Source organism: Onychostoma macrolepis, chromosome 07 (assembly GCF_012432095.1).
Source record: "Onychostoma macrolepis isolate SWU-2019 chromosome 07, ASM1243209v1, whole genome shotgun sequence".
Taxonomy (NCBI): Eukaryota; Metazoa; Chordata; class Actinopteri; order Cypriniformes; family Cyprinidae; genus Onychostoma; species Onychostoma macrolepis.
In genome coordinates, this window is record NC_081161.1 from 12676690 (window position 1) to 12696130 (window position 19441).

The 19441-nt window shown below is 37.3% G+C and overlaps 1 protein-coding gene and 2 long non-coding RNA genes across 6 annotated transcripts; 2 read left to right on the forward strand and 1 right to left on the reverse strand.

The window, feature by feature from the left end:
• The first annotated feature begins 738 nt into the window (after positions 1 to 738).
• On the forward strand, positions 739 to 16802 carry LOC131544978 (uncharacterized). 3 transcript variants are annotated; one of them, XR_009272286.1, is made up of 6 exons: positions 739 to 877; positions 1606 to 1693; positions 2040 to 2125; positions 2999 to 3026; positions 3276 to 3383; positions 16713 to 16802. It is a non-coding gene; the product is annotated as an uncharacterized LOC131544978 (long non-coding RNA). The 3 variants fall into 3 exon arrangements; XR_009272285.1 differs by lacking the exon at positions 16713 to 16802 and adding an exon at positions 5605 to 7080 and having other exon boundaries at positions 2023 to 2125; XR_009272284.1 differs by lacking the exon at positions 16713 to 16802 and adding an exon at positions 5605 to 7080.
• LOC131544979 (uncharacterized) lies at positions 7989 to 13499 on the forward strand. Of its 2 annotated transcripts, XR_009272288.1 has the most exons (4): positions 7989 to 8426; positions 9070 to 9213; positions 13036 to 13154; positions 13243 to 13499. It is a non-coding gene; the product is annotated as an uncharacterized LOC131544979 (long non-coding RNA). The 2 variants fall into 2 exon arrangements; XR_009272287.1 differs by having other exon boundaries at positions 13036 to 13499.
• On the reverse strand, positions 10937 to 13038 carry LOC131544977 (uncharacterized). The gene is made up of 2 exons (XM_058783555.1): positions 11617 to 13038; positions 10937 to 11520 (listed from the first exon to the last, which is right to left on the reverse strand). Exon 1 carries the CDS (start codon positions 12243 to 12245, stop codon positions 11622 to 11624), a length of 624 nt encoding a protein of 207 aa, XP_058639538.1. The 5' UTR covers positions 12246 to 13038; the 3' UTR covers positions 10937 to 11520; positions 11617 to 11621.
• Positions 16803 to 19441: the final 2639 nt, after the last annotated feature.

The following is a 19441-nucleotide window of genomic DNA, read 5'->3' on the forward strand; positions in this document are numbered from 1 at the left end:
TTCACTAAAGGATTCCTTTCGGAGACATTTGTTATTTATATGTTATAGACGTTTTATGTTACCTTTATATTTATTTCAACTTTATTTCCAGACTCAAGGTCCATTAGCAAGAAACACACAATACAACCCAAAACAATACACATTAAAAAAGACAGTTATACCAATATGTCCTCATAGAGGACTGATATCTCCCATTAGTAAGCCTAGGATGACAACAACATTATAATATTATTATGCAAGTCATCCAGCCGACAAATACATTTATACATCAAATTTCTCAATGCAGGGAATGACTGTACTCTTGCCTTACAGAATAGATCACTTAACTTTATACTTTTACAAATAGTGTAATAAAAATAAATGTCTAAAAATATGTCTAAATTATTATTATTATATTAATATATTTATATTTAATATGCACACGATTAATGTATATTGTACAAGTTAGCCGGGGAAAAGACAGACGCACTAAAAACTGCAAAAAAAAAAAAAAAAAAAAGGTCAGGCGCAGATGTCACGTTCATTGAGAGGAGTGAATGAAGAGCAAGTAAATTGTGCATTCGTTCACACACTGCACTGAGCCGTGTGAGCAGCGTGTTATGGTACGTGTTAGCGAAAAAAAATAAAAATTACTTCACAGCCACACGTGAATCACGCGTGACGTCTGGCTAGACACTTCACTGCCACACGTGACTTACGTCCCAGCTAACACTGTTACGTAACCTATTGGTAATTTTTGGTAATTTCATGACTTACCAATAGGCAACGTAACCACGACGTCGTATGCACGTAATGCCATTACCATCTCATTACCAACTGGCAACGTCGGCAGTACGTCCTCCTAACGTAACAGGATAACCAAGAACGTCCCAGAGAGGTACTCTAATCGTAATATATTGGTAACTTCATGACTTAGTGGCAACGTAACTGCAACGTTGTATGCACGTAATTTCATTACCATAATTTTTGTACGTTCTTTATGCTCTCTGATTACCATAATGCTATTTAAAAAGTGTGATTAAACTTCAGACACAAGATTGAACGTTCCTTCTTATAAAATGTGTTTCTTTTCACCAAGTCAGAATATGGACGATTGCTTTTAATATGCCTTTGTATAGCCCTATTAATAAATTCACATCAATTACACCCATACCGCACTGTTAAATATGTTGAAATATATTTATATATATACACAAATAGTACATACAAGCGTTCCTGACACTTTCTTTCACGTAAATGACACGCTTCCGTTGAATATTTACTTTACAGAAATGGTTTAGTGTCTTCGGAAAAAGTCCGTTAGCATCTCAACCGTGAGCTAACTATAAGAGGTAACGTTAACTATAGACTTGAGCTCTTGTTTATGAAAGTTTGGGCTTTTAATGTAATCTTATGTGTAGATGAGCGTTTTTTATACAAAGTTTTTGCTGGCAGTTTGTCAACGGATGAAGTAAGCTAACGTTAATTAATTTAACCTAAAAGTATGCACTGTACAGTTAATCGGATACGTCACTTACATGGAGCGTGAAAATGTGCTGAAACTGAAAACAGGTTTTGATCTTTCATGGTAAACACATATTGATACCACTTGTTCTGTGATTTCAGAAGCGTCAGAAAAAACCCTTTATTACACAGAAGTTCCTGATTTTAACATTTCTGAAGGGAGCTGCTGACAGAGAAATACACATCACAGGTGATCTGATATCGCCTATATCACCAAGCATCTGTAATTTTCTTTTGCAAAATTATATATATATATATATATATATATATATATATATATATATATATATATATATATATGTGTGTGTGTGTGTGTGCGCGCGTTTGTTTGTTTGTTTGCTTGTTAGTTATTTTAAAAGGGCTTTGATGTCCAAACATAAATAACACTGTAAGAGCATTACTAAATAAGTAAACCTAAAAATGTACATTCTGTTATTAAATTGTACATTCTGTAAATTATTATTTTCTTTTCTGCATTTCACCTCTGCTATATTTTAAATAAACCTGGTATTGTGACAGATTGTTTATGTTCCTAGATTCTTCCATGCTGACGGCCGTGCACAAGAGTTAGAGCGTATCTCCTGTCGAAGAACATCTCTAGACATTATGAACCATCTGTCTAGTAAGTAATACCTCAAATATACACTACCTAAAGTTTAAGGGTCAGATTTATCATGTATTAGTATTTTTGCTCACCACTGCTGCATTTATTTGATTAAAATACAGTAAAACAGTAATATTGTAAAATTACCATTTTTTAATAACAATTTCCTATCTCAGTATGTTTTAAAAAGTGATCAAAGCTGAATCTACAGTCTTCAGTGTCACATGATCCTTCAGAAATCATGCTTTGCGAAAACAAGAATAAATTACCTTTACAATATATTCATATAGAAAACAGTTATTTTAAATAATAATATTTCACAACATTACTGTTTTTATTTATGATCAAATAAAGGCAGTTTTCTTGGTGAACATAAGAGACTTATTTCAAAAACATAAACTGACCACAAACTTTAATAACACAAGTGATTTGAATATTAATTTGTTTATTCTAATAAAATGCAAGAAGCTTTTAAAAATATTAACGTAAATAGTCATTTTTTCCTCTGGTGATTTGTATTGTATACCCATAATGCAATGCACAGTGCCGTAGATTCCCATTCTCTATCTCCAAGCTTCACGCTCTCACACCATGTCTACAATGGATGCGACAAAGTTACTGTTAAAAATCATTTGAACTTTTTGTTAGTACGTCATAAATAGAACGAGGCATCAGATTACTGTCAGGGATTTGTTGTGTCGTGCCGCACTGCATCCAGTGTAGACAACATCATATGTGGCAACATCATAGGTCCACATCATATAATAATAGGTTATATTGTATTTTGTTGCGCCGTCCGGTGTAGACACGGTGTTAGAAATCTTATTAAATATCGTTACATATGATGTATGTATGATGCCATCCATAACTGATAGAACGTTTCTATTTCAGAGACTGAAAATCATCAATAAACCAAAAGGTAATTATAACTTATTTCAAGAATAAGAATAAGAATAACAAGAATAAATAAAATGCATCTGTGACTTAATATTGCTTCTTATTTTTCAGTGAAAGTTGAAAGTTCTCATTAAACACATTGCTTTCTTCTCATCTTTGTGCATTTTCAGATGTTGTGCATATTTATGAATCAAAATTATTAACTTTCTTTCTTTAACTTTTTAACATCAAATTAACATATTAATTGGTTGTCTTCTTTCTCTTTTTTTAGTTTGGTTTAGCTCCAACCCCAATTAAGCAGACCTGAGCAGCTGATCAAGGATCACCAGAAACTCTGCAGAAGGTTGGTCCTCCATGCCCAGGACTGGACACCAGTGTTGTAAGTCATCTATCTAGAAGTCATCCTGCCTCTCTGAATTGTCATGTTCAGAATAGATTGCAGGAGATCTCAACATTGTCTCTCAAGGTCCACTTACATGCAGAGTTTTGCTCCAACATAGTGCAGTGCACCTGAACAAACTAATAAATTTTTCAGTTTTACTAACTATAAAGTCACAAACAGGTGAGTGTGATCAGGTGTGGACCTAAACTCTGGGTGTCAATCACTCAGGTCCCTTGCTCAGTAGTCAGTGGTTAAGGGCTGTCTCAGTCACAAAATTTAGTTTGCTCCCTAAAAAAATATGCAATATTTGACTCATATTCAATGATGCTATTATCTTTTTTCCCCTTTTGTTTGTGTGTCAATCACAGCTAAATAAAACCAAAGGCCATTCAGCCACAGGTCACTGCATCTTTTGCTGTGTAAGTTTTTTTTTGTTTTTTTAATGTCAAACACATTTTCAGTATTTATATTTGGTTTGTATAACCATTTTAGAGTCACCGTTTCGGTACGGTTCTTGTGTACTATCCTTTTAACATTTCAGCAGCTGACTTTTTTTAGTACTTGCATAGTAATTTTAATTGTACAACATTTGCAATGCATATTGCAACCAAAGACTTAAACTACTTCAGTCTATGTGCATTTAATTTATTTAATACACGAGTTTCACAATTTGAGTTGAATTACTGAAATAAATGAACTTTTCCACAACATTCTAATTTATTGAGATGCACCTGTATATAGCAGGGCTCCAGACTAACTTTTGAGAGCAGTGGCACCAGCGCCACTGAGTTCTACAGATGGTGGAGCCAGAAGCAGATTTGGTAAAGCTGGGGGTGGTGTGTGGGGTATTAAAATAAAGATAATTAAATCATAAAATTATTATAATTTTGCGTTAATAAGTGTAGTTACTAGTAATATTACACATTTATTTCTTGGTAATGCACATTTGACAGTAAAGCACTGAGCTTGAATTGAAGCACAAAATTTACTTTTATTAACAACAGTAACGTGCAAAATGTAAGTTTTATATAGAAAATTAACATATTCTACTCTTATTAAATGTACCATTATTTGTTTGTAGTATTATATGGAACTGACCAACAACTTCAGTTATTATAAAAGGAGCTCTCTTGCTTTGTGTGATTCAGTCAGAGGAGTTTGTTTTTCAGTGTACTTTGTGACTTTTCTTACTTCATACACAAAAAAGAGCAAATATTTTACAAAATTTGATTTCTTGATGATTTAAAATTTTATAATAGTGATTTTATAATTTCAAAATATAAAGTAAAAAGTACAAATGAATATCTAATAAGCCTATAAGTGTTCCTCTGCCACCATCTACTGGTTATAGTGGTAATTTGATGCCCCTTTTTTTATTTTTTTATTTTTTTATTTTACAAGTGTTTGTTTACCACAAAGTATATTTTGGTCATTCCTTTAAAAATAACATTTTAATTGTATGCTTTTTAAAGTTTTAAAGTGCTGTAAATAGTTGTGTGAAATACTTAAATGTGCTTGAATTTCTCTCTCAAAAGGTTGTACAAACCCTAAAATGCATAATGTAATGAAATTCAACTATTTCTGCCACAACACCACGGTTATAGTTAGCGTTACTACTTCTGGTTATATGTCAGCGTTGTTTGACCTGTTTATAACAGATTTCTGTGCAGAATTTGAATGCTTCTCACTGGATCTTGCAGCACTGTGCAGTAACAGTGTCGCGAAATCAACACTGCTTCCTGAGTAAACCTGTTCTGAGCTCGGAGAAGTTTGATTGCTCTGCGCTGATCCGAGCTGATAAATGGTCTGTGCTGCACAGCTCAAACGAGTAGCGCTGTTTCACTAGCTTTTGTTCCGCTTGATGTTTCTCATATGCAACAGAAATAGCAGCGCTTATGAGGTGGGGCAACGTAGTGGTCATGCTAGTGTGATTGCTCACAAAATTTAGTCGCACCGGCAGAAAAAACGGTCCATGATGAAAAATGAAACCATTTGGTTGCAGTCTGGAGCCCTGTATAGGAAGTGACCAAAAACTGTGTTAAAAATTCTAGAAAATTGTTCTTATCCTGTGAGTCTCCACTCTTTTGTGCCCTGAGGTGGAAATGCCCAAACAGTAGGGAAAACTCTTGTGTACTTTTACATTTTTGACAACCATTGTTTTTTTATTATTATTATTTTTACATTTACATTTTGGTTATTGTTTTCTTTCTCACTTTAGATGCTGGTGAAAAAACCGCCAGGCTAAAGCATTCAAAGTGGAAACTTCTGCTGTGGCTCAGTAATCCAGGATTGGGATGGTGGAAGGAGCAGAAGAACCAGAAGATCAGAGATCAGGCAGAGATCTACTGGTGCGCCTGAGGAAACAGATCTACCTCATGTCTTAGTTAAACCAAAGATTCTCATCACTCACCTCCATGCCGTTCCGAACCTGTAAGACTTTTGTTCATCTTTGAAACATAAATGTATATCTTTTTAATGAAATCTGAGAAATTTCTGCCCCTCCATTTCACAGTTTATGCAACTACCACTTTCATGCCTCAGAAAGGTAGTAAATACATCATTAAAGTAAACCCATGTGACTCCAGTTGTTTAACCTCAATTTATGAAGTGATATTAATGTTTTGTGTGCACAAAAAACTTTGCATTTTTATTTACAAAATAACATGTTCACAAGAGCACCATGATGCATCACTGTTGGGTTGGCGTGAGAGCTGACCATCTCATGGTGCTTTTGTGAAAATGCTTTGGAGATTTGTGAATAAAGACATACTATTTTTGTTATTGCTGTTTTTATGCGTACACATGGCATCTGTTAAAAATATCTTCATTTGTGTTCTGCACAAAAGGGTCTTATGGGTTTGGAGCGACATGAGGGTAAGTAATTAATGACATAATTTACATTTTTGGGTGAAATATGTTCTAATGTGGCTATAATTGGTCATTGTTATGTTTTATAAACATTTTCAATATTTTAAAGATTTATTGTTTTGAAAAATGATGTTTATACAGTCTACTTTTGTTGGTAACACTTTACAATAAGGTGTCATTTGTTAACATTAGTTAATGTATTAACTAACATGAACAAACAATGAACAATGCATTTATTACACTATTTATTAATCTTTGTTAATGTTAGTTAATGAAAATACAGTTGTTCATTGTTTATTCATGTTAGTTCACAGTGCAGTAATGTTAACAAACACAACTTGTGATTTTAATAATGCATTAGTAAATGCTGAAATTAACATTAACTAAGATTAATAAATGCTGTAGAAGTATTGTTCATTCTTAGTTCATGTTTACTAATGTTGTTAACTAATGAACCTTGTTGTAAAGTGTTACCCTTTTGTTAATATCAATACCTCTGTGATTATGGTATCTTTCCTTAATTATCTGAAATGTCTGCTAGCAAATATTATGCTAGCATATCTGTTTATAATGATGCTGAGCACAGAACGTCCTGAATGCTTTCATTCATATTTCGCTGTATATCCTATGTTTTTATTAACAATTTGGGTGCATTTTACTGTTCGTATTTGTGTGTTTTTCAAAATAAATGAACTGAATTCATTTTGAGTCTATTCATCATTCACAGCAGTTGAAAAAGCCTTTAAATTAGTTTGGGCATATGAGGACATAAATTAGGTTAAACTACTGCATGTCCGCCCATAGAAAATAAATAATTATAAACAAATTACCAGCTGATTACCAGCACACAACTATTGATCCGCATAGCGTTGCCACGGCGTCGCAGTTACGAACTGGCGACGTCACAAAGTTACGTTGTGGCGACGTATACGCACCTTTCACTTTTCCGGTTGCCACGACGTAACTACGTCGCCACGACATAACTTTGGTCACCAGATTACGTTGCGGTTACGTAACAGTTACGTATTTTTGTTAGCTGGGGTGACATCTACCTGACGTCTACGCCTCGTCTGCGTCTTAAATTCAATGGATTAAATAGGGGGGGAAAAAAATTAAGACGTCAGTGAGACGAGTGTATGTTACAGCGTAATAATAAAGAACCTATCCGAACGCCATAGATCACGCGCGCGAGGGCTTGTATTGTGCGCAGAGGACGAGTGACGCGCGCGCGAGTGTTTGAAATTAGCTCGCGGGCTCCCATTTCCTCGCGTGTAGATCTGTTTTCCTCTCGCGGAAGTGATTTACCGCGCGCGCCAGCATAAGTGGCGCGCTCGGTTATTTATGGCACAGATTTGACGCCATAGATATCCGTTGATTTGTGTATTAATGTTAATACACACAAGGAGCTTTAAAGCACCTCCTTGATTGCTTCTTCCTGTCTGTCCTGCACTCAAAAAAAAAAAGGTTTTGTGCCACTTTTCGTTTTATTCAGATATTTTTTGTTAAAACAACACAAATATATTTCATTTTCAGCCAAAACACTATTGTATTGTGTTTAATTAACTTAAACTGTTTATTTTTCCATTTTACTAAATTATCAATTGTTAAACTAACGTAAAGGTTTTAATTTCGCCATTCAAAAAAAAAAAAACGGATATGACGATCGGTCTTTGTCAGACACGTGGTTTTGTTGTGTGTGACGTCAGCGCGGCGCCATTTTTGAGGTATCGCGCTACTGACTGAGAATTAAAGAGATTACAGGAGTAAAAGTAAATGAGATAACTCTAAGATAACTAATAAGATAAATATTTAGATACGACGTAAATATAACTCACAGACATGGAGAAGCAAAAGAAAATTGAGAAAAGGCCGTACCAAGATAAACTCGATAAAGATGCCAGGGACCATTATTTAGAGAAATTGTTATCCATTCAGAACATAGATCCATATGAGCTGACTGCAGTAAGTTAGAGTGCTGACCCCGCATTGCTACCTTCATCCTCATACTTAGACATTGTTAATTATCTTGTTTATGGTATAAGCGCATATACCAGTGAACAATTTAAAAACTATAAATCTCTGGAAGCCCACGGACATTTCACCAATGGCTGGGTACAGGATTTATTTACATTCCGTCCAAAGGACTGCGACAACACAGTAGTAACAGCAAAGGTATGTTTTCTGTAATGATTATTATGTAATAATGTCATGTTAACTGTATAAGGATGGTTTGTTTACTTTGAACGTGTCAAATAAATTTGAATACTACCCTCTTTTCATGCATTTTTTCTTTATTGTATTAATTACACAAACCAATACCGAACACAATAAAGCAGAAACATTGTTCCAATAAAATAAGTCAGCATCATGAAACAAATTGTCTGACATATCAATGAACCAAATCAATGTATGTAAAATTTTATAGTGTATATTATTATAGTACCCTCTGGTATATTTGCAGCCCAAGTAAGTTGTTGTCTACAGGTCTTGCACTCGCAACGGCTGAATGACACACCACTCAACCCCTGGGCCATCATCAGCTTATCAGGGGTTATCATAAACGGAGATATGTTTGCAAAGGTGATGTTTTTGCGTCGCACAGCTCCAACCCAGGCCATCCGACGCCTCTTTGTTACGTCCGCTACATGCTGTCCATGTCCTTTCTTTAAAGTGGGAAAACTAAAAAACCTTTCCCCGTTACTTAGTTTGTGACCTTTCCTGTCGTGAGACTTACTATTGCAGCCTATCACACAACAAGAACGTACCATTTTATCACAGAATTATTTTTAAATGAACAACACAATTCTCCCAACAGAACACACCAGCAATTATACCTTACAAATGGCGGCTGCGCCCATAATGCACTTCGTGTTCCACGAGTGTGACGTCACCTGACAAAGACCGATTGATAAAGACGGCGCGAAGGATGTGCAGCGTGGCATCTAGAAATACCAGTCAGGTAAGAAAATCTAAAGTTTTCTTTGTGTTAAGCCAAAGTCTTTCATTTGTTAGTGTTTTTAGTATACTGTTAGTGTTTTGCTTTGCAGTCGAGTAGTTATTGTGTAACTGTTTACCGCGCCTTTATGCTTTCGTGCGGTTGGGAGATGTGAAAGCGCATGTCTTTCTGTAGTGTTTGGACTGTAACGTTAGTGTATATGTAACGTTATGTGTGCTTGTGGAACAGACGATGGGGCGAATTATTAAAATTCAGATGATTTTCCGTCTTATTAATGATATATGAGCAGTTAAATACAGGTGCTGCTCATATAATTAGAATATCATCAAAAAGTTGATTTTATTTCACTAATTCCATTCAAAAAGTGAAACTTGTATATTATATTCATTCATTACATGCAGACTCAAATGTTTATTTCTTTTAAGTTTGATGATTATAACTGACAATTAAGGAAAATCCCAAATTCAGTATCTCAGAAAATTAGAATATTTAAGTCAAGTCAAGTCACCTTTAATTATATAGCGCTTTTAACAATACAGATTGTGTCAAAGCACTTAACAGTATCAAATTGGAGGATGGCGTGTCAGTAATGTATAATGATAAGATTAAACACTCAATTTTCAGTTAAAGGCATTTCATTATTGAATTTAGAGATGTCATTGTCTAGCTCAGTTTAGTTTAAATAGTATCTGTGCAATCAAATCGGCGATAATCGCTAGAAATTAAGTGTCCCCAACTGAGCAAGCCAGAGGCGACAGCGGCAAGGAACCAAAACTCCTCTGTGACAGAATGGAGAAAAAACCTTGGGAGAAACCAGGCTCAGTCGGGGGGCCAGTTCTCCTCTGACCAGACGAAACCCGCAATTCAAAAGTTTATATTTCTATTTTAATTTTGTTGCAATTTCTAACAATAGTAGTATTATGTAGTTAGGTATTTTATTATATTTTTAGTTATTTTGTTATATTTTTTAGTTTTATTGTATTTTAATCGAGGTTTTCGCTGGGGATATGTCTCTGGGGGTCATCTGGGTGTCCTGGTCTCTGCTGACAATCAGGGCTGTACTGCCCTACAAAGGCAAAGTTCAGTAACTACGCAAACACTGAAACTGAGAAAAATGCCTTTAAAGTTTTTACACCAGCCAGTCAAACATGTTGTGGCTAGATTAGTGGTTATGTATTTATGTAATGCCTTATTAGGAAGACATTTTTTATAGATAAAAACCATGACCACTGATGTGACCTTTGACCACCAAAATGCAGATACTGCACTCTGCCTTTGGATGACCCTACACAACTAAAACACTATTGCAAAAGCAAAGTGCAGTATCCACAAACTAAATGTTCATCCAGATTTCTTGTGTTTCTTACTACATGTTGATTGTTTTAAATAACTTTAATAATTTTATTGATGTTTGCTCGTTGGGAGTGTTAAAATTACTCAATAGTTAAGTTAAGTTAAGTTGTGACGTATTGTCAAGTATGGTGACCCATACTCGAAATGGTGCTCTGCATTTAACCCATCCAAGTGCACACACCCAGCAGTGAGTAGTGAACAACGCACACACACACAGTGAACACACACCTGGAGCAGTGGGCAGCCTTGCTCCAGCGCCCGGGGAGCAATTAGGAGTTCGGTGCCTTGCTCAAGGGCACCTTAGTCATGGTATCGAAGGTGGAGAGTGGAGAGAATAGTAAGCTTCAAGATTAAGAGTCATCTTATCGCAATGCTCCTTTCACCACAAAGAGTGTTTTTCTCATTTTATTTACAGAGTAATTCATTACAGACCAAGGTTGCTTTAAAAACAGTTACAAAGTAACACAATTTAAACAAAATAACAACAACACAAGTGTGTGTGTGTTTGTCCCAAAGGCAGTTTTTTAATTCCTCCTTGGCCAGGTTCTCCCAAACTAACGATGGATTCAATGGGCAGAGTTATGTCAGTTTCTGCAGACCAAGAATGCTTTAAAATCATGTGTTTTAAGAACATTGGTTTTAACCATTCATAAACAAAAACAACAGAACAACTACTAGGTAATGTAGGTATACATGTGAGTGAGCGTTCACTTGTGTGAGTGGTTGTGTGTGCAAGCTTGTGTTTGTTTGTGTGTGTGTGAGTGTCTGCATGTGAGAGTGCAAAAGTGTGGTTTGTTCAGTTCTCCCAAATCTTCACTCCTCCTCAGCCAGGTTCTCCCAAAACTGACGGCGGTTGAGGGGCATCATTGGGCAGAGTTTGGAATTGATGTCTGACGACTTCTCCCTCTCTATCCCCTTGTCTCCAGGTCGCAGTTGTTTTAGATACTCCAGAGTCACCTAGAGTAATCCAAAATTTACATTTTACTGCAAGGTGTACACTGTTATAACTCTGCATGTGACAAATAAATTTTACTCTTACTCTTATTCTCTTACCTTCTTCATGAGGAAGTCCAATTGAGTTTGAAAAACTCTCTTGATCCCCTCCTCAGCTGAATAACAGTCATGTTAGACAGATTTGGAGCTTTCTTTAGCTTAGCCAGTGAGTGGCCAGCCCTCCATGCCAAGATGTTTCTACTCTGGATCTCCACCACTTTGACTTTCCCAGAGTTGGAAGAGGCAATGACACTCTTGAAATCCTCAAAATCCAGGACAGCACCTCCAGGCCGCTTCCTCATCTCTTTCTCCACCCCATGGTGGAAACTGTCTGCACTCATGAAGGTGTGTCCTGGTTCAAAGTACTTTAAGGTTATATCCTCAAGTGGGGTCATAGGGTCATTTACCACAGTAACTAAAGTTGTAAGGAGGCACCAGTTCTTGTTCTGTGCGGTGCAATTGTCAACCCAGTAAATGACATGTTTCACATCCTGCTCCTTATTAAGTGCTGTGACAAAAGCTGATGCCACCTCTTCTGCCTTCCTTCCAGCAATGCCTTCGTGCCATATTACTGAAATGCTATTCTTCTTGGAAGATGACTTTTTCCCCACACTGGCAAAGGTTTCATGGAAGGCCGAGATGCGTTTGGTAAAGACTGCAGTCTTCACCCCAGGCATTCGGGGCAGCATGATGACTTTCTGGAGGTCAACACTGTGAATTGAGAGGTCATCAAGCTCTTCCCTTTCTGCATCCAACCTGTAGTGATGCCTTTCTCTCTCTGCTCTCCTCTTGTGCTCATCCCACTTTTTACAGAGGTTACATTCCTGAATGCTGGTTTCATTCTGGTGCTCTGCTCTGACGTGGACATCTTGCCTCAAGCAATTTTCACACTCTTCTTCACCCAGCTTAGTGAAGCTAATGTTCCTATCCTTCACGGCCGCCTTATATGTTTCATAGGAACATTTGAGAGACTTTTTTCCTTGTAATCTTTGAACATCAACTGAATGCTGACATCACTCGGCAGGTATCTCCTATGTGGGGCATGCTCATGTCTGTAATGGCTGGAAGTGGGATTAAATGATTCAATGCGTTCAAATATTGGAGCCATATCAATTTTATTGATGGGAGTATGCCTTCCTCTGCGTTCTTGTGGTGGTGTTAGACTTGAGGAGATTGTATTTCCAATGACAGTGACTATCAGTCTATCATTTTTTGGATGATAGCCCAAGGTTGTAAAAAATGTTGTTGTACAGACTTCCTGTTGCTGGCCGAGGTCATCATTCAGATGGTAAATGAGTGACCTGGTTCGTCTGCTAGAAACAGCTGAGGTGTGGCGCATGGTCTGGCGCTGTGAAACCATATGAAAAATAAAGCTCTTTTTCTCACTCTAGGACATATTCCAGTATGCTGTAAATGTCCATCTCCTTTGACCCTCTGTTATTTTTTTCATGCATTTCTTCCTACACATTGGACCACAAGGCTTCCCCATCTGTGGGAACTTACTTTGTTCGCTAGCTGCAGGCTGGTCCTGACAAACAATTTGCCCGCTATTGACATCACCATCTTCATCACTATCAGCCTCATCCTCTGGTACATAGGTAGCATCTCTCTCATCATCATCCTCATCCTCACTGTCATCAGCCCTTGTCACCCTGCCCTCATCCTGTTTGTTCCATTGTGTTACAGATTCTTGAAGACAGAAGCTATTATCTAATAATCTATTATTATTATCATCTAACTCCTCAGTGTAACTGCCTGTCTGAAAGTCTGCATCCAGTGAGGCAAACAACTGATCCAGACGTCTGCTTCTGCTCTAGGAATTTTTGAAGTAGTTTCCTCATAATGTGCTGCAATAAATCATGAATGAGATTTTATTATAATTAGTAGCCTTATCAAGTAACCTATTTACTTTAATTTATTGAATATTTTAATATGACATACATAATTTCCTAGAAATAAAGGTCATTGTTAAAATATATGCATGCTGCTTCTCCTTTTTGCCTAACTTCTATTCTCAAACTTTTACATTTCCTATTTATTCTATCTGAAAGCTAATCATTAAAATAGAGGATTCTGATTCTTAGCTAGCTGTGAAATCCCCCCCCAAAAAAAGAAAAGATTGGCAAGATGTATTCTGACAATTGAAAAGTGAATCATTATTATTGAACAAATATGACAGGACACTAATTAAAACTAATCAGTTCTGTTATATTTACTGATTATGAAATAAAATCTATAATCATAAAAGCGGTGGTATCCGTCTTTTTATTGAGTTGGTAATTAAGGCTGACTTATCTCGGTCTGTAATTAACTCGATCGTGTGATCTATCGTGGTTTGCAAATTGTGGATCGCAAACAAAGGCGGATTGATTTCAAAATGTATTTACATAGACTCATATGTAAGTTTAATTTGACATCCAGTAGCCTGCAGCAGGTGGCGATAATGCTCCTGAGGAGGTATTCGTCATTAAACAAGAAGAAGAGGAAAGGTGGATGACAGCTATTTTCAAATCTGCTTCTGTTGATGCCGGGTGCATGTCGGGTTGTCACTTTGCTGAAGAGGCGCAGCTATTGTTAGCTAATTGTGCATAACAATATAACTTTACCGGAGCCAGCTAACTTTTGAGGTAGTAACCCTTGTCACTACAATTGGATTAGCTGCCTGAAAGATGTCCAAATCAACGAACATCAACGCAATTATAAATCGGATTATCATTACGAGTGTCAGAGTGGATTTTGCCTTCAATGGAGAAGGTAGGCTAATGTCTGTTTAATTTGCTAGCGGCTGGCTAGTTAATGTTACTTTTTTATAAAGTTGCCATTTGATTTTGCTATCTTCCTTACCAGTCTTTGGATATTTGCGTTTTAACGTGAGTTCAACCATCATTTGACCGCGGGATTGTGCCATGGTACTGCTTTATAAATAATCTTCCTGACTTATCTCAGTTCCTCAGCATATCCAATAGCTCAGAACAACTTGATGATGTAACAGGAACTATGGACTCTCTCTTTTCTAGCACTTTAGATGCGGTTGCTCCTTTACGCTTAAGGAAGATTAAGGATAAGAGTCCAACACCGTGGTATAATGAGCACACTCACGCCCTAAAGAGAGCAGCCCGGAAAATGGAGCGCAGCTGGAGGAAAACTAAATTAGAGGTATTTCGTTTAGCTTGGCGGGAAAGTACCCTATCCTACAGAAAAGCATTAAAAACTGCTAGATCTGATTACTTTTCATCTCTTCTAGAAGAAAACAAACATAACCCCCGATATTTATTCAATACAGTAACTAAATTAACGAAAAATCAAGCATCAACAGGTGTTGGCATTTCCCAAGAGCATAGCAGTAATGACTTTATGAACTACTTCACTTCCAAGATCGATACTATCAGAGATAAAATTGTATCCCTGCAGCCGTCAGCTACAGTATCGCATCAGATAGCGCACTATAGACCCCCTGAGGAACAATTCCACTCATTCTCTACTGTAGGAGAGGAAGAATTGTATAAACTTGTTAAATCATCTAAACCAACATCATGTATGTTAGACCCGATTCCATCTAAACTACTAAAAGAGCTGCTTCCAGAAGTCATAGATCCTCTTTTGGCTATTATTAATTCATCATTGTCATTAGGATATGTCCCCAAAACCTTCAAATTGGCTGTTATTAAGCCTCTCATTAAAAAACCACAACTTGACCCCAAAGATCTAGTTAATTAGACCGATCTCAAATCTCCCTTTTCTGTCAAAGATACTAGAAAAGGTAGTGTCCTCACAATTATATTCCTTCCTAGAGAAAAATGATCGTATCATAGTACTGAGACTGCTCTCATTAGAGTTACAAATGACCTGCTTGTATCATCTGATTGTGGTTGTATCTCTTTATTAGTTCTACTGGATCTTAGCGCCATGCTCGACACTATCGACCACAACATTCTTTTGAATAGACTACAAAACTTTGTTGGCATTAGTGGAAGTGCCTTATAGCATGGTTCAAATCGTACTTATCTGACCGCCATCAGTTCGTAGCAGTGAATGAAGAGGTATCATATCGATCACAAGTGCAGTATGGAGTACCTCAAGGCTCAGTACTAGGGCCGTTACTTTTCACGCTCTATATGTTACCCTTGGGAGATATTATCAGGAGACATGGTGTTAGCTTTCACTGTTATGCTGATGATACTCAGCTCTATATTTCTTCGCGGCCCGGTGAAACACACCAAATTGAGAAACTAACGGAATGCATAGTCGATATAAAAACTGGATGACGAGTAATTTTTACTGCTAAATTCTGAAAAACAGAGGTGTTAATTATCGGACCTAAAACCCCACATGTAACCTAGAACACTATCTAACACTTGACGGCTGCTCTGTCAATTCTTCTTCATCAGTCAGGAACCTAGGTGTGCTGTTCGATAGCAATCTGTCATTTGAAAGCCATGTTTCTAGCATCTGTAAAACTGCATTTTTCATCTCAAAAGCATATCTAAATTGCGACCAATGCTCTCAACGTCAAATGCAGAAATGTTAATTCATGCGTTTATGACCTCAAGGTTAGACTATTGTAATGCTTTATTGGGTGGTTGTTCTGCACGCTTGATCAACAAACTACAGTTAGTCCAAAATGCAGCAGCTAGAGTCCTTACTAGAACCAGGAAATATGACCATATTAGCCCGGTTCTGTCAACACTGCACTGGCTCCCTATCAAGCATCGGATAGATTTTAAAATCTTGTTAATTACTTATAAAGCCCTGAATGGTTTAGCTCCTCAGTACTTGAGCGAGCTCTTATCGCATTATAGTCCTCCACGTCCGCTGCGTTCTCAAAACTCTGGCGTTTGATAATACCTAGAATATCAAAATCGACTGCGGGCGGCAGATCCTTTTCCTATTTAGCACCCAAACTCTGGAACAGTCTACCTAACACTGTTCGGAGGCAGACACACTCTGTCAGTTTAAATCTAGATTAAAGACCCATCTCTTTAGCCTGGCTTACACATAACACATGTCACGCTTCTATTATTCAAATCCGTTAAAGGATTGTTAGGCTGCATTAATTAGATGAACCGGAACCGGGAACACTCCCATAACACACGATGTACTCGTTACATCGTAAGTTGAATGGCATCTGCGCTAATGTTTGTCTGTTTCTTTCCTAGTCTGTTTCTCGGTCCGTGTCCGATCAGATGGTGGGTCGGCGCCGGGAGGTGATGTCTGCGGCCCTGATCGTCGGCGGAGACCAGGACGCCGGATGACCCCAGAGATATATCCCCAGATATATCACCCAAAAATAACAAAATAACTAAAATATAATAAAATACCTAACTACATAATACTACTATTGTTAGAAATTGCAACAAAATTAAAATAGAAATATAAACTTTTGAACTGCGGGTTTCGTCTGGTCAGAGGAGAACTGGCCCCCCGACTGAGCCTGGTTTCTCCCAAGGTTTTTTTCTCCATTCTGTCTCAGAGGGAGTTTTGGTTCCTTGCCGCTGTCGCCTCTGGCTTGCTCAGTTGGGGACACTTAATTTCTAGCGATTATCGCCGATTTGATTGCACAGATACTATTTAAACTAAACTGAGCTAGACAATGACATCTCTGAATTCAATAATGAAATGCCTTTAACTGAAAATTGAGTGTTTAATCTTATTATACATTACTGACACTCTATCCTCCAATTTGATACTGTTAAGTGCTTTGACACAATCTGTATTGTAAAATATAAATAAAGGTGACTTGACTTGACTTGACATGGTAGGCTAGCTGGTTGGCTTGTTGGTTCTGTGTGAGTGTTACGGCTACCAAGCCAGACCGCAGTATCTGCGTTGTCGAAGCCGGAAAACAAAGCCAGAACGCAGTAACTTCACTTACTGCGGTTTGCCTTGGTATTAGCCTGGATTTTGTAGTTAATGCAATTTTGACACTGTCGTTTCTCAGAAACGGGATAAGATATGCTTTTGAGATGAAAAAACGCAGTTTTACAGATGCTAGAAACATGGCTTTCAAATGAAAGATTGCCATCAAACAGCACACCTAGGTCCCTGACTGATGAAGAATTGACAGAGTGGCCATCAAGTGTTAGATAATGTTCTAGGTTATTACATGTGGGGTTTTTAGGTCTGATAATTAACACCTCTGTTTTTTCAGAATTTAGCAGTAAAAAATTACTCGTCATCCAGTTTTTTTTATATCGACTATGCATTCCGTTAGTTTCTCAATTTGGTGTGTTTCACCGGGCCGTGAAGAAATATAGAGCTGAGTATCATCAGCATAACAGTGAAAGCTAACACCATGTCTCCTGATAATATCTCCCAAGGGTAACATATAGAGCGTGAAAAGTAACGGCCCTAGTACTGAGCCTTGAGGTACTCCATACTGCACTTGTGATCGATATGATACCTCTTCATTCACTGCTACGAACTGATGGCGGTCAGATAAGTACGATTTGAACCATGCTAAGGCGCTTCCACTAATGCCAACAAAGTTTTGTAGTCTATTCAAAAGAATGTTGTGGTCAATAGTGTCGAACGCAGCACTAAGATCCAGTAGAACTAATAAAGAGATACAACCACGATCAGATGATAGAAGCAGGTCATTTGTAACTCTAATGAGAGCAGTCTCAGTACTATGATGCAATCTAAATCCTGACTGGAATTCCTCACAGATATCATTTTTCTCTAGGAAGGAATATAATTGTGAGGATACTACCTTTTCTAGTATCTTTGACAGAAAAGGGAGATTTGAGATCGGTCTGTAATTAACTAGATCTTTGGGGTCAAGTTGTGTTTTTTTAATGAGAGGCTTAATAACAGCCAATTTGAAGGTTTTAGGGACATATCCTAATGACAATGATGAATTAATAATAGCCAAAAGAGGATCTATGACTTCTGGAAGCAGCTCTTTTAGTAGTTTAGATGGAATCGGGTCTAACATACATGTTGTTGGTTTAGATGATTTAACAAGTTTATACAATTCTTCCTCTCCTACAGTAGAGAATGAATGGAATTGTTCCTCAGGGGATCTATAGTGAGCTATCTGATGCGATACTGTAGCTGACGGCTGCAAGGATACAATTTTATCTCTGATAGTATCGACCTTGGAAGTGAAGTAATTCATAAAGTCAGTACTGCTATGCTCTTGGGAAATGCCAACACCTGTTGATGCTTTATTTTTCGTTAATTTAGTCACTGTATTGAATAAATACCGAGGGTTATGTTTGTTTTCTTCTAGAAGAGATGAAAAGTAATCAGATCTAGCAGTTTTTAATGCTTTTCTGTAGGATAGGGTACTTTCCCGCCAAGCTAAACGAAATACCTCTAATTTAGTTTTCCTCCAGCTGCGCTCCATTTTCCGGGCTGCTCTCTTTAGGGCGTGAGTGTGCTCATTATACCATGGTGTTGGACTCTTATCCTTAATCTTCTTAAGCGTAAAGGAGCAGCCGCATCTAAAGTGCTAGAAAAGTTCCTGAATAGTCCATAGTTCCTGTTACATCAAGTTATTCTGAGCTATTGGATATGCTGAGGAACTGAGATAAGTCAGGAAGATTATTTATAAAGCAGTCTTTTGTGGTAGAGGTAATGGTTCTACCATATTTGTAACAAGGAGTTGACTTTACAGCTTTAGCTATATGGAATATACAGGAGACTAGATAATGATCTGAGATATCATCGCTCTGCTGCCAAATTTCAATGCCACTGACATCAATTCCATGTGACAGTATTAAATCTACAGTATGATTTCGACAATGAGTAGGTCCTGACACATGTTGTTTAACACCAATAGAGTTTAGAATCTATAAATGCTGATCCCAACGAATCTTTTTCATTATCAACATGGATATTAAAATCACCAACGATTAGGACTTTATCTGCAGTCAGCACTAAC

Excerpts from the sequence above, each read along its gene's own strand:
- LOC131544977 (XM_058783555.1), bottom strand. The coding sequence starts at position 12,245 with ATGCTGCCCCGAATGCCTGGGGTGAAGACTGCAGTCTTTACCAAACGC.